The 13,957-nt window shown below is 40.0% G+C and overlaps 1 protein-coding gene across 1 annotated transcript in view; it reads left to right on the plus strand.

The window, feature by feature from the left end:
• KCNB2 (potassium voltage-gated channel subfamily B member 2) overlaps positions 1 to 13,957 on the plus strand; it is a 398,856-nt gene that overhangs the window by 24,891 nt on the left and 360,008 nt on the right. Inside the window, exon 2 of the mRNA XM_059994756.1 lies at positions 3,335 to 4,005. Coding sequence (XP_059850739.1) covers positions 3,427 to 4,005 — 579 coding nt within the window. The 5' untranslated portion in view covers positions 3,335 to 3,426. The remainder of the gene's footprint in view (positions 1 to 3,334; positions 4,006 to 13,957) is intronic.

The following is a 13,957-nucleotide window of genomic DNA, read 5'->3' on the forward strand; positions in this document are numbered from 1 at the left end:
GAGATAAGTTGGGGGTGGAGAAATAGAGATGGGAAAATGAGAGAGAAAAAATACAGAGGAAGAGAGAGCAGGAAGAAGGGTGGGCGGACGGGTGGGCAGGTAGACAGAAAGGCTCAGCGCGTTTCTAAGGCACTGCTGAGCAGGGCTTGACCTGAATTACAGGCTTACAATTGTGACCACTTGTGTACTGTGACTATTCTGAAAGGCTGATTAACTCTGAACACTAGTTACAGCTCTTCAACTGCTCGAGAACTTACACCTTTGAGTCTCTACTCTTCACCAGGTCACAAGCAGAATATTCTGCCCAGGGAGAATAAAAAATTTTTAATCTCAGTAACAATAATCAGAGCAGATCATCTTTAAGTCTTTAAGAAAATAAAATCAACAGGTTACGTTCACTCATGCTAAATTTCTCTACCCCTGCTTTGAAGAGAGGGCGTTGAATTTCAGGCTGTCTTTTATTGTGAGGTTTGTAATCAACACTGAATTTCTTATAATAGAAAGTTCTTGATTAGTGAAGAAGATACTTTGAAATTTAAGTCTTATGACCTCTCTTCACTTGAGACACATATTCTACAAAAAGGGGAATTCACTGCAGATCATGAGTGTGAAATTATTTGAAATAAATGGTGACCTACTGGTAACTATGACAGAGCATTTATGCTTTTAGTAATGGCTTTTACAAGAAAGGAAGTCACAGTAAGCCCTTGACCGTAAACATGAGATGTTTGTACTGCACTGGAGTTTGCTCTCAGTCTTTCTGGAAAGCCTCTTATATGATACCATAATCAGCTCAAAGACCATCTCGCTTCTTCACATTAGTAAGTCATGATATTCTACAAAGAGTGAATTCATTGTATGTTTATGTGTAGCCAAATTAAAAATGGATTAACTTCCTGCTTATTATTCATATGGGCCGTTCACATAATCTATATGGATGGCTGAGATATCATTGCACCTGAAACCAAGTAATTTGCTGGAGAACAGACACTCAGATTCACCACTCGAATTGCCCATCTCTAATATTTTCAGTTGATTTGCCCGATCCTAATAGTATTACTGTGCCCTCTCTTGCATGCTGTTTGTGGGGTGTGTGTATACGTGTGTGTGTGTGTGTGTGTGTTGTCCATTGCCATCTGAATACAAAATTTCGATGTGGGCATCAGTGGCATCAAAGTTACATGCTATTACCCACTATATGTAAGTACAGTGCTCAGTAGAGAAAAACTGGGACCAATGATTCCTGGCCTTATAGGCTTAAAATCCATTAGAGGGGACTGAACGTATGTATAAGGGAAAAGAATTTAAATGCTAGCATTTATTGACTAGACATCAGTATAGCTTTTAATCATAGCTGTTGTGCAGTTGATTGGAAGCTACACTTAAAGGAGGAATGTGAGTTTTCTTATTCTATTCAGATATACCTCCCTGTACTGAGCCCTTCACATAAACTATCTCATTTAATTGTCATAACACTGCCTATAAAGTAGATACTATTATCCTCATTTTGTAGATTAAGAAATTGGGGCTTAGAGAATTTGATACTTGCCCAAATTATTGTATTTCTCCTTTATTGTAAAAATAGTCATTTTTATCATCTGCAATGAGAGTGTGTATATATACGCTTTAAATATCTCTGTAACTATGTAGTTGAAAAAACTCCCATTTCAAGTATATTTCTTAGCCGTATTTGAAATACTTCTTACATAGTCCAGCTACATTTTTTTCATAAATTTGACTTATTTTCATTTGAGAGAATACTTGGCTTCCAGGTGGAGAAATAAATTTAACTTACAGGAGCGGAGAAACCAAAGACATGCCAAAATTGGTGTGTATCTTAAAAGAGAATTCTAATTATAAGGACCTCTTAAATCTAAAAGCTTTTCCCTTTGGTATAAGCCATTGACTGTGTGAAACATGGTGTTTTACATTGAAAGCGGTATTTGGGATGAATTGCTTGAAGCACCATGGTTTTCTGCAAAAACATTATAGGGGAAGATCAAATAAGAAGATGCTTACTGCTGCAGATCAGAAGAATAGATCAATAAGAGGGAACAGTAGAGCAGTCATGTTTTAAAGAATTAGTACACAGGAGAAAAGAGCTGTGGGTCAAAGAATATAAACACACACACACATTCTGACATCTTATGTACACACAAACATATATACACATAACGTAAACATAGATGCATTTTAGTCAGGTGATCCAAATGACTCCATTTATGCATTTTTCTGGCCATATACATTATCCCCACGAGCTCTCTTGTCAGCTGTCTCGTGGAAAACAATTAAAGAACTGACTATTTAACATTTATCGGACCCTCACAATATATAAGCACTGTGCTCAGTGATAAAGATATAACAGAGAAGATTGTCTTTGTCTTCAAGGGCTCCCAGCATCCTTGGGAAAGGTGTTATTGCAGTGGCATGATGAAATAGAAGAGACGTTCACAGAAGTACATGATCATAGAGGAGATGTATTATGGAGGGCTTTTTAGAGGAAGTGTTATCTGAGCTGAGTCTTGGAGAGCAAGCCACAGTTAGTCAAAGGGAGATGGGAAAGGTGGAGGCCCTTCCAGGACACAGCATGAACGAAGGCCAGGAGCTTGAAACAAAACAGTGTGTATGGTCTGGGGCTGCTGGAATATGGTGATGAGGGAGGAATGAGAGGTGAAGGTGGAGAGATAGGTCAGATCTAGTAGGGCATGGTAAGGTCAAATGTGTTTCTTAGATCATTCTAGTAGCTGTGTGGAGAACGGTTTTTGTGTAGATAAAACCAGAGCTCAGGATCCAGTTTCAGGTGCTATTGTAGAAACGTAGGCAAGAGATGCTGAGGGTTTGAATCAGCATCATGGTTCGGTGGTACCCAGGACTGGGTAATGGGGGTGGAGGGCTTCAGCAATGTTTAGGAGGTACAGTTGGTTAAGACCTGGTGCTTATTTGCATGTGGACAGATAGATCAGGATTTCTCAGAGTTTTAGCTTGTGTGTGGAGGTGTGGTCAATTTAATTGAAGGTGTCTGTGTTTTATCTGGGAAGAGCTGATTAGCACAGGGGTAGTTTAGGCTAGAGTTTGAGAAAGAGGTCTCTGGTGACAAATTTGGGAGCTGTCAACCTATAGGTGTATGAAATTGACTACACAGCTGCTTCTGCATAGTACGTTGTGTTGTCTTTTCCTCCTTATACCTGAAAGCAAAGATGTACATCTCCATCGAGAGACGGTAATTAATATTATACCTCCAGGTTATGCACGAACAACAGAGTGAGCCCATAGAATAGGAGATGCTTTAGGAAAAATGCAAGTAACCAAAGGGTTTGTGGTTGCTTTCTTCCAGGTGCATCCGTGGAAATGCCTGCCGCGCAGGGATATTGCTTGAGTTGACCTTCCCGCGGCCCATTCTTTTGAGGACCCTTTGTTCAGTCCAAAATGGCAGAGAAGGCGCCCCCTGGCTTAAACAGGAAGACATCAAGGTCGACACTTTCTCTTCCACCGGAACCGGTGGACATCATTAGGAGCAAAACGTGCTCCCGTAGAGTGAAAATCAACGTGGGGGGCCTCAACCACGAGGTCCTGTGGAGAACGTTGGACCGGCTGCCCAGGACCCGCTTGGGGAAGCTCCGGGACTGTAACACGCACGAGAGCCTCCTGGAGGTGTGCGATGACTACAACCTGAACGAGAACGAGTATTTCTTCGATCGGCACCCTGGAGCCTTCACTTCCATTTTAAATTTCTACCGGACAGGGAAACTCCACATGATGGAAGAAATGTGCGCTCTCTCTTTCGGCCAAGAGCTTGATTACTGGGGGATCGATGAGATCTACTTAGAATCCTGTTGCCAAGCCAGGTATCATCAAAAGAAGGAGCAGATGAACGAAGAGCTGCGGCGGGAGGCGGAGACCATGCGCGAGCGGGAGGGAGAAGAGTTTGATAACACGTGCTGCCCTGAAAAGAGGAAGAAACTGTGGGACCTGCTGGAGAAGCCCAACTCGTCCGTGGCTGCAAAGGTACGAAAAGCAGAGCGTTGCTCGCTTTCCTGTGCGCCGTCCGAAAAGGTGGTACCTGTATTCTAGAGAGCGTGGTTTTCTTCGTTTAAGATGTTTGGGTAAGAGAACCCAGGATGACTGTGCAGGGAGACATCCTTTCCAAGATCTTATGGAGTCAAGTCGAATTATTCTTTCTGTTAAGACATACGGTGGCATTACTCTTTCCTAACTGTTATTATTATGTAGGCATAGACTAAGGCAGCAGGCGATGAAGAGTTCGGGTCATCCTGGCGCTGCCTGGGGTTGGTGACTTGGAGGTTGAGGAGAGAGCACAGCTCAGATCCATCAGGCGTGGAGTCTTGCAGAAAGGCCTGGGCTCCATCCCAAAGAGAAGCCAGGTGCTGTCGTTGAAGGTGGAGGAGGTGCCTCCTCGTCTGGTTCTCTGGAGGTGCTGGGGAGACTGGAGAGCGTGGCCCCGTGTAGCACAGTGAGCTTGGGGCTCCCATATGAGGAAGGAGCTGCTTACGAAGCAGCGTAGGGATGAATCAATGTCAGCGTGCATCCGTTGACCTCCCCTTGTGAGGTCTACTCTGACAGTGATGTTTCTGTCTGTTGGTGTATAAATGTGTCCACAACGGAGGTATTCCCATATCTCAGAGTTCACAGAGTGTTTGCTGAACACGAAGGTCAATTCATATTTTTCCATTGGGCCTGCATACATCTAAATCTCAGAGTAAAATTTTTGGCCACCAATTTCAGTATTTAATTCAACGGCGTGACTCTGTTTATCTACTTTGATTTAGAGCTTTGAGGGTTAGTGCAAACTGATTTTCATCTCATATATTTAGTTCTTTATTTCAGTATGAATTGTAAGAAAAAAGCCAAAAGAGTCATCTGTAACCGTAGAAGCGCAGTATTGATACTTCATGCAGATTAGATGAAAATGGAATATGCAGTAGAGAAGAGAAAAGAGTGTGTTAGCCTATAAAGTCTTTGGATTACTGTTGTTTTCAATTGTCTTTTCTTATAAACAGTAAAGATGACAGAAGTATAATTGCTTCTCTGTGCTTTTTGACTGGAAATTAAAATTCTCCGTGATAGTCTACACCATCTAAATATTGTAAATAACTGGCTGAATGTAGACGATCATAAAGCTGTCTTCTTGCCCCGATTGATAGTTCTAGTTTTGCATCTTTTGACTCCTAAAGTCATTTTACTTTCTTGCCGGGATGTGGAACTAAATGGAATAAAATGTTATTTCTGCTGTATGAAATGAGGAAATGCACATTTTGTGGCAAATGAAATACTTCAATTAGGTCTTTTTGTAGTTATGAATAATTTGTTTACTTTTGTTTCATCTGTAGGAAAGAGAGAGATGTGGGATTTGGTTGAGAAAGGTTACTGTTCTTTCCAATGTCAAGTGTTTAAGTTACACATTTGAGTTACTACTAAAAATATGGTGTGAATTTTGAAGCAGAATGAGATAAACCCTGGATTTAAGGGAGTGTTTTGGGTGTCAGATGAACTCTTAAGAGCTTTTAGGCAACTGAGGAATAAATCATTGTACCACGAGATGTTCCAGAGGGAGGTAACCAAGTATGTAAAAATAACAGCTAAATCCAAGAAAATTTGAAAGGTTCATGTGATTTATTTGCTGATAACATTACTAACACATACCTAAAATTAAGTATTGTTATAGAAAAAAAATTCAAACATATACATATTTTTTTCTGAAGAATTTCTGCTAAGGATGGGAAAAGGTCAGTAATCTCATTTCCCAGATGAGGGAGTTAATTTAATCTCTAAATTTTAGACACAGGGCCATGTCTTTTTTTTTTTTTAACACCTCTATTGGAGTATAATTGCTTTACAATGGTGTGTTAGTTTCTGCTGTTTAACAAAGTGAATCAGCTATACGTGTACATACATCCCCATATCTCCTCCCTCTTGCATCTCCCTCTCACCCTCCCTATCCCACCCCTCTAGGTGGTCAGAAAGCATCGAGCTGATCTCCCTGTGCTATGCGGCTGCTTCCCACTAGCTATCTGTTTTACACTTGGTAGCATATATATGTCAATGCCAGTCTCTCAGTTCGTCCCGGCTTACCCTTCCCCCTCCCCACGTCCTCAAGTCCATTCTCTACGTCTGCATCTTTATTCCTGTCCTGCCCCTAGTTCATCAGAACAATTTTTTTTTTTTAGATTCCATGTATATGCGTTAGCATACGGTATTTGTTTTTCTCTTTCTGACTTACTTCACTCTGTATGACAGACTCTAGGTCCATCCACCTCACTACAAATAGCTCAATTTTGTTTCTTTGTATGGCTGAGTAATATTCCATTGTATATATGTGCCACATCTTCTTTCTCCACTCATCTGTCAGTGGACACTTAGGTTGCTTCCATGTCCTGGCTATTGGAAATAGTGCTGCAATGCAGAGCCATGTCTTTATCTCTAAGAAGATGATGTTGATAATGGCCTATTGTCTGTAATACACCACTATATACCCCTGTACATCAGACAGAGTATTTAAACTTGCTTCAAATTATGTTTGCAAACTATGTATGTACAGATAAGATATCTACCTACAAACTATACCCACCAGCCAAGGACCTTGGTTTTGGAAACTTTTACGTAGTTATAAATAATAAATTTGGTTCCGTTGGTTCCGAATTATTAATCAAGCTACGGGAATCTCTGCTAACCTAGGCAGATTCTCTACTAAATTTCCATAAAGGATTTGTGTTTGTTTCTTTAAATGTCTACATTTCCCTCTCTGTTTGAATAGGGAAATATTATGCAAATTCTTTACATTTGATTACATAGTAGTTAAGTGAAAGCATTGTTCATTTGCCTGAGGTTTGGAGCCTTTTAAAAATAGCTCTGTGTGATGCCTTATGTAAACCACTACCTTTCCTGTACTCTTCGCAAGTCATGTAACTTGTTATTTTTCGAGAATAATTATTGGTGTGGGGAGTGCTAATGCTATGTGTGTGTGAAAATGTGTGAATAGTATTTTTACAACTTAGGAAAAGTTCATTTTGTCAAAGCTTCAGTTGGGTGGTACTCTAGCCCTCACTATATTGTGGGTACGTCAGGATCCTGCTTGTGCTGTGAAACTCTTGTGTAGGAATGCTTGGAATCTATGTGTTTTTTCTCACTTGCTTGTGAGGTAAGGTATCTTTGGAGGAACGTATCTGTTTACCTTGCCTTTTCAGTTATCGCTTATTCAGTAATAATTGGTAATTCAGTTGAATGTATATAGATTGTTCTTTGTGTGCTATACACATTAGACTAGACGTGTAGAAACATACTCCCTTCTCTCCAGAATTTAAAAAATGCTCTCTTAGCTTAAACAGGGATTTCATATATTTGAAAATACTTGATTTTTTTCTCTTTTGGTTTTTCTGTATTTTATAATTTATAATAGTTCTGTAATAAAATATAAATGTTGTGAGATTACTTGCCAAATCCCTAGCATAGCAGAAAACTTTGACCTTTTCTATCAAATATTCCACAGTATATTAAAATATCTATTCAGTGACATGGACTAAATGCTCAGTAATCTATTAAGTAGTAATTGTTCAGCCCATGCTAGGTGTATCCACTGTGCTATATGAAGTTATTGCAAGGCCAGCTGATCTGTCATACCATCTTTGGGTATGACCCTGACAATAGCAATTCAGCTCTTATAGAACATGCTCCTTGGTGTCATTTCTATTAATTGAACTTTCTAGTATATTAATAACTGAAAAATGCCAAATAGAGTTTAAAAGTGTGATATATTTAAAATGTCTCTGTTTAACAAATTAACATTTTTATACATTCACAGATTACCATGCAATACAATTGTACTTTTCACAAAATGGTAACAGGACTAAGAGACACTGGTAGTTTTCTGAGGTGTGGTGTGATCTAGTAATGGGACCCGAGTTTATGTTTGTGGGATGGACTTTGTTTTTCAGTCCTCTGTATCTAGTGACTGTGTATTTTCCCTCACCTGGAGATAATGTACAAAGTGTACATTAGAGGCTGTTTGTGAACGTGGGCCCAGCTAAATGGGCCTGGGGAATGGCTGGGACAAATCTCTAGTTTGCCGTGACATGGAATTGCAGGCTCTGGGATGCCTGACATAGGAACATGCAAGGGGAGGAGAACATGCATGGGCTTAACTGGCTGCCAGTTTCCTGCGCAGTTATTTGGAATTAGACTTGATCCGGTACCTCTTCCAGCCCAGGACAATTTAGTCAGCCTCTGAATTGGAAACATTTTCCTCTTTTCTTTAGCCTTTTCCCAAAGGAATTGCAGTAGCTATTCCCCTTTAGATACTGCGTACAGCGACTCGGGTCTAAGAGGTGTTTGAAAGTGTTTATGTAAGGGAAACGTGTTCTACGGCAGGAGGGCTTATCAGCCTCTTGGATGAAAAATGACCAGGAAGAAGCACAGCCAACCTGAGAGCTGAATGGAACTAGACTCAGTACCCTACAGCGCCCTCACTAGGATATCTGAGGAAGGTCAAGAGCAAAGTCAGCGGGTCTTCAGGCAAACCCAGTTAGGAATGGCTGAGCCCAGGAGGCAAACCTCAGTCCGGAAAGTAAGTGGACGTGGTGTGCAGGACAGTGCTGGCCAACAGGCCAACCCCAGGGGTCTGGTCAGGAAACCAGACTGTAAGCAGCCCTTATTTGAAAAGGACAGTATAAGGCGAAATCTGCAGAAGGACCTTCCTGATCATCTGAGCCAGTACAGCTACAGGTACAGAGCGCCACCCAGCAGCCCTGTTGGGCAGGGTCCAGGGTCGATGGGGGCCACTACTGATTATCTGCTTCCCTCTCCAACTTCCCCATTTATCCACAGCTGTCACTCATTTAAGGGGTACATTTTTTTCCCATTCTCTTCTTCTCCTCTCTTTCCCCACCCCCTTTTCTCTCTCCGTCTCTCATCCTCAGGAAAATGGAAAGGATGACTGATTAGAGAATTATTAACTTTTTTCAGTAATGACCCACTAAGGAGAAAAATTAAGCTAAATTTAAATTCTCCCTAAAGAAAGAAACTGCATATGAAGGAATGCGAGTTTTGTCAGGTAGGGTGGATCTTGAAGGGCTACACACTATTGAAATACCTAAGATTTTTTTCACCCCCTCCCCACAAGAACCAATTTTCTCCTCTTGGCAATGACACTGAAAACACATAGCATGGAGGGAAGAGGGTGACCGTGTTTCCTGCATCGGCTCATGGGCTCCAAGGCATCCACATGGCCACCATCACTGGCAAGGTGCAGCACAGCCCTTAGAGCAGGCATGGGAAGGGTCCCAAGACCTCAGTCCTCCTTGGATCAAGAAGGAAGCTGGTGAGGGTGGACGTCTGTCCCTGGAGCTCCAGGTCTCTGAGGAGCCAGAGACCGAAGTCATGAGTTTCCTAGGGGATGGTGCCTATTCATTGGCCTTCGATGGTAGCCTTGAGAACCGTACTCTCTCTTCTGACGGAATTAGAGTGTGGGCCTTTCAAGTCATGGAAACACTAGAAAGAAAATAAATCCAAATAAGACAAAACTCCTGTGTACTCTTCAAGAGGAAAAGAATGCTTAACATTCTGATTCTGTTTCTAGTATGTGGATAAGTTATTCTCATGCTTTGAATGAAAAAAAGGAAGGTATGAGAACAGAGCCATAAATGATTTACTTTCAGTCCAAGAACAGAATTTTCACATGTTGTGTGTAAATATATACACACACACATAGTATATATAGAGAGAGACATATATACACACATGTATGTAGTATATATATGTCTATATATATATAGTCAAGTGGAACAACTCCGTCCATACAAAACCCTCAGTTTAGCTTTCTGATGACTTTCTTAGTGATTAACGATAACAGTAGCCATCAAAACCATGAACGGGCCCCCCGCAAAGTAAACAATGCAGTGTGAGTGCACTCAGAAATCTCCCTACGTTGGGGCCCCTGTGGGGACTGAGCTGTACTCCATTCCTTACCTTGGCTTGCCAGTGGCCTAATCAGTGTGCCACTCCTGCTGCTTCTGTGTTGAATGCTTACTGTTTTCCCTTCTTGGCCTTTCCTTTCTGTATCCCCACTGCACAGATTAGGTTTTTGTGCTTTTCCGATAACAGGGAACAAGGGTTCAGAGGCGCTCACAGGAGGTAACTTAACAGAACTTGGCCAGTCTGTGGAGGATTCACTTGGAGATATATTTTTCCTTTTTCAAATAGGAAACCTGCAGATGAACAGGTTGAAAGCCTTGAAGAAATTAGGTATAAGAAAATAAAACAGATAAGATAGAAAATAACATTGGGTTTTGATGAAAATGTCTCAACTATTCCATTGTTTGGTTCCAGTGGTCCTATTTCTAGATCCGTGCTTCTTTGCTTTCCCCAAAGAACTGCCTTGAACATGTACCACTCTCTGCCCTTTTGGCCTCATTTGATCAGAAAGAGAAGGGCGAGAAAAGAGGAAGAAATTGATAAAACGTTTACGTCCCATGTCCTTATACAGAGTGCCAGAAGTCGTGGTTTTGCTGAAAATACCCCAGTTAAAGTTATTAGACTTTTGTCCTCGTCTAATTATTTATAACATCTCCTTTCACTCTTAAAAAGTGCCCCAGTTTGGACAATAAACTATATGATCACCTTGCATGTGAATATTTTGAAAAAAGAAATTACCCACGAATCATGTACTTTTCATTTCCTCTTTGCTTGTTGGTTACATCTGAAGAGGGCCAGTCTTAATCTTCAAGCAATTTTTTCATCTCTTCTGAAAGATCATTGGTTTCTATTAATATTAAAAAAAAGACATTCAGATTTCTTTCAAGCTTGATTTTTAAACCTCAGTAAGTAATTATCATTTTCAAAGAAAAAAAAAAAACTAGGGACTTCTTTCTACATTATCTAATGTTATCACAAAACAGAGTACATTGGCAGTATTTAAATATTCTGGTTTTGAAAATCCATGTACCCCGCTTTGGTTATTAACAGATTTGTTTTCTTTCAAGTGAGAGACTTTATAAAGTGACGGATGTACTATTTTAGGGAAGCATAAGTATTATGAATGTTTAACACTCTCTGCTTTGGAAGGCTCTAGAAGGGTTTGGATAATGTTTTAGATTAAGTGTTCATGTCTGAGCTTTATCTCCCATTTTAAAAAAAGAAGCAAAACAAATACTTTCCAAATGTGAAGAGTTTATAAGAAAGTTCCCATGGTGCCTTATGCCTTGACCTCAGAGAGCTTGCCCGTACTTTAACTTTTAAGCATTTACGCTGTCTAGTGGAACTTGGCCCTGGAAGTTTCATCTAATAAGTGTATGAAAGTAGTCTGTAACTGCTTTGATTACTCAAGGAGATGGGTAGTCTCTGCCTCATCCGTATGGATTTATATTGTTACTATTTAACTTTTCCCCCAGCATGTTAGGGTATTCAGGGTAGCTAGCAATTAGTGCTGTGATATGGTACAGATAGAGCAGTTCGTTGCATTGGAACTGAACATGGGAAGATGCTACTTTGAATGTCGTTGATCTTTCCCCTTTTACTAGCATTGTTATATTTGACAAAAATATTTGTCGTATAGAATGAAAAGAAATAATCTCTTTCGAAAGAACTTGTTAATATAAGGTTGTTTATTATGGAATGTCAAATTAGCCAATTTTTATTGAATATTAAGTATTGCATATAAAATATTGAACATTTATTGAATATTAAATATTGCATAAATCGGATCATCGAAAAGAAAAAACATCCATTTATTTTTAACTCCTCTACACTCCCATCTTGTTCCACAAAAGAGGAAGCTCACTAGAAATACATATGCTAAGAATTCAAATAAAATAACAAAAAAAGAATTAAAAGCAAAAAATAGAACTAGAAGAAATATGTTTTAAATTGTCCTAGTAACACTAGGGAATGCTTCATCTTCTGCAAAATGTTTTGCATAATTTTAATTAAAAAATGACAGTCTTAAAATTTAATGATAGAGTTGAAATTCATAAACAAAATTTGTGTTCATGATTAGAAAAATTTGCCTGTCTGTTCTTAGAGAACTTTGTTTAGTGACTCAAGGTAAGACCCATGCTTAACACTGAGACTCTGTATACTCGTGTGAATTGACCATTCTGACTGATAAGAAAGATATTTTCAAAATAATAAAGTTGATTCTAGATCAATTACTGGAATAAAAATTCCCTTTTGATCAAAATATGATTACATAGGGAAAAATAAACCCAACTGCTAATGTACAATTCATGAATTAACCATAGATTACAATAGATTTTTTTGATTTGGGCATTGATTTAGCATTGGTGGTTTTATTCTTTTTGAAACTAACCCTAGAGTTCCATGACATTCGATAATCTTTAATGTGCCGAGGCATAAGTCTGAATTCTGTATAATGTAAGGTTGGTCTGAGGCAACTAGTGACTTTGATAGTGAGCTTAGCTGGCCACTTGGCACTGTTAATCTCTCCCAGTCTTTTTTTTCCTCTGATTGTCATATATACTAACTCTTATTAAGTTCCCATATTTTGTAGAGAAGATCATATGGTATTGCAGAGATTCATACAGGACACCTCCTTCATTTAAAATATCCTATTTAAATATTCTAAGAATGATATGAGCCTTTAAGGCAGCAGTCAGCCTGGAAATTATTCTTGCCCACCGATAGCCTGGGTGGTCATTAAAACCCTTCCTGCCTCTGCAGTGGAGCTGAGAAGGATAAAGGAGTTCCCAAGTCATGGTCGCCAGCATGTTCCACGGAGCATGTGGCCATTGGAGACAAACTGTACTTCCTGTATCTGTAACACTGTAGTTGATGATACCTTTATAGTTTACAATCAGAACTTTGAAGAACTTCAGGAGATGGAGACTTCTCTGCAGTTGCTCTATCAGCTTTGATACACAGAAATAACCAATCTAGAATAAAGCAGCTAGACATAGATCAGCTGGGAACAGAGAACTATAGTGACAGGCAGTGGAAAAGTGGGAGAGGAAGATGTTTGCTCTCATCCCTCTAAAACTTTTCCAGGAGGCACTGAAAGCTAACATCAGAACTCTATCAGACTCTGCACCTGTGTATTATTTATTTGCAGCTGTGTACGCATCTATGTTTAAGTTAACTCCTTAGCTAGTGCAGAAAATTAATGGATTTTTTCCCTCTTAAATCATCCCCTTTAATGTCTTTATAAAACTTCTTTTTAATTAATTTATTTATAATTTATTTTTGACTGCGTTGGGTCTTTGTTGTTGTGCGCAGGCTTTCTCCAGTTGCGGCAAGTGGGGGCTACTCTTCGTTGCGGTGCGCGGGCTTCTCATTGCGGTGGCTTTTCTTGTTGCGGAGCATGGGCTCTAAGCGTGTGGGCTCAGGAATTGTGGCTCGCGGGTTTAGTTGTTCCGCAGCATGTGGGATCTTCCCGGACCAGGGATTGAACCTGTGTCTCCTGCATTGGCAGGCGGATTCTAAACCACTGCGCCACCAGGGAAGTCCCTATAAAACTTTAAATGAAACAACTCTGGATATTACTAAGGACTGGTACCTGAAGTAGATAGATCCAGCTGATGTTTGTGGTCAAGTTTCTGTGTCTAGGGTGGGCAAACCAGGTGGTAGCAGCCTTTACCTAGTGGTACCTGAACTAGGTCTGTTCTTGAGAGAGAGAGAGAGAGAGAGAGAGTGTGTGTGTGTGTGTGTGTGTGTGTGTGTGAGAGAGAGAGAGAGAGAGAGAGAGAGAGAGAGAGAGAAAGTTACTCATATACACTGCCACCTCTCCATTAGAGCATACTATATAATAAAAAACCACCTGCACAAAAATGCAATGAACTTCAACCTGTATTTGGTAACTTAGGGTAGGTGTAACTGGTCATCCAAATAAGACAGCTTATTCAGAATATAAAGTTTTATGATAACCTGATTGGGCATGAAGTCCATGGAAAGTGTCCTAATGGTCCCAGAATAGCAGGAAGAAGTATTTCCATCA

The sequence above is a fragment of the Delphinus delphis genome, chromosome 17 (genome assembly GCF_949987515.2).
Source record: "Delphinus delphis chromosome 17, mDelDel1.2, whole genome shotgun sequence".
NCBI lineage: Eukaryota > Metazoa > Chordata > Mammalia > Artiodactyla > Delphinidae > Delphinus > Delphinus delphis.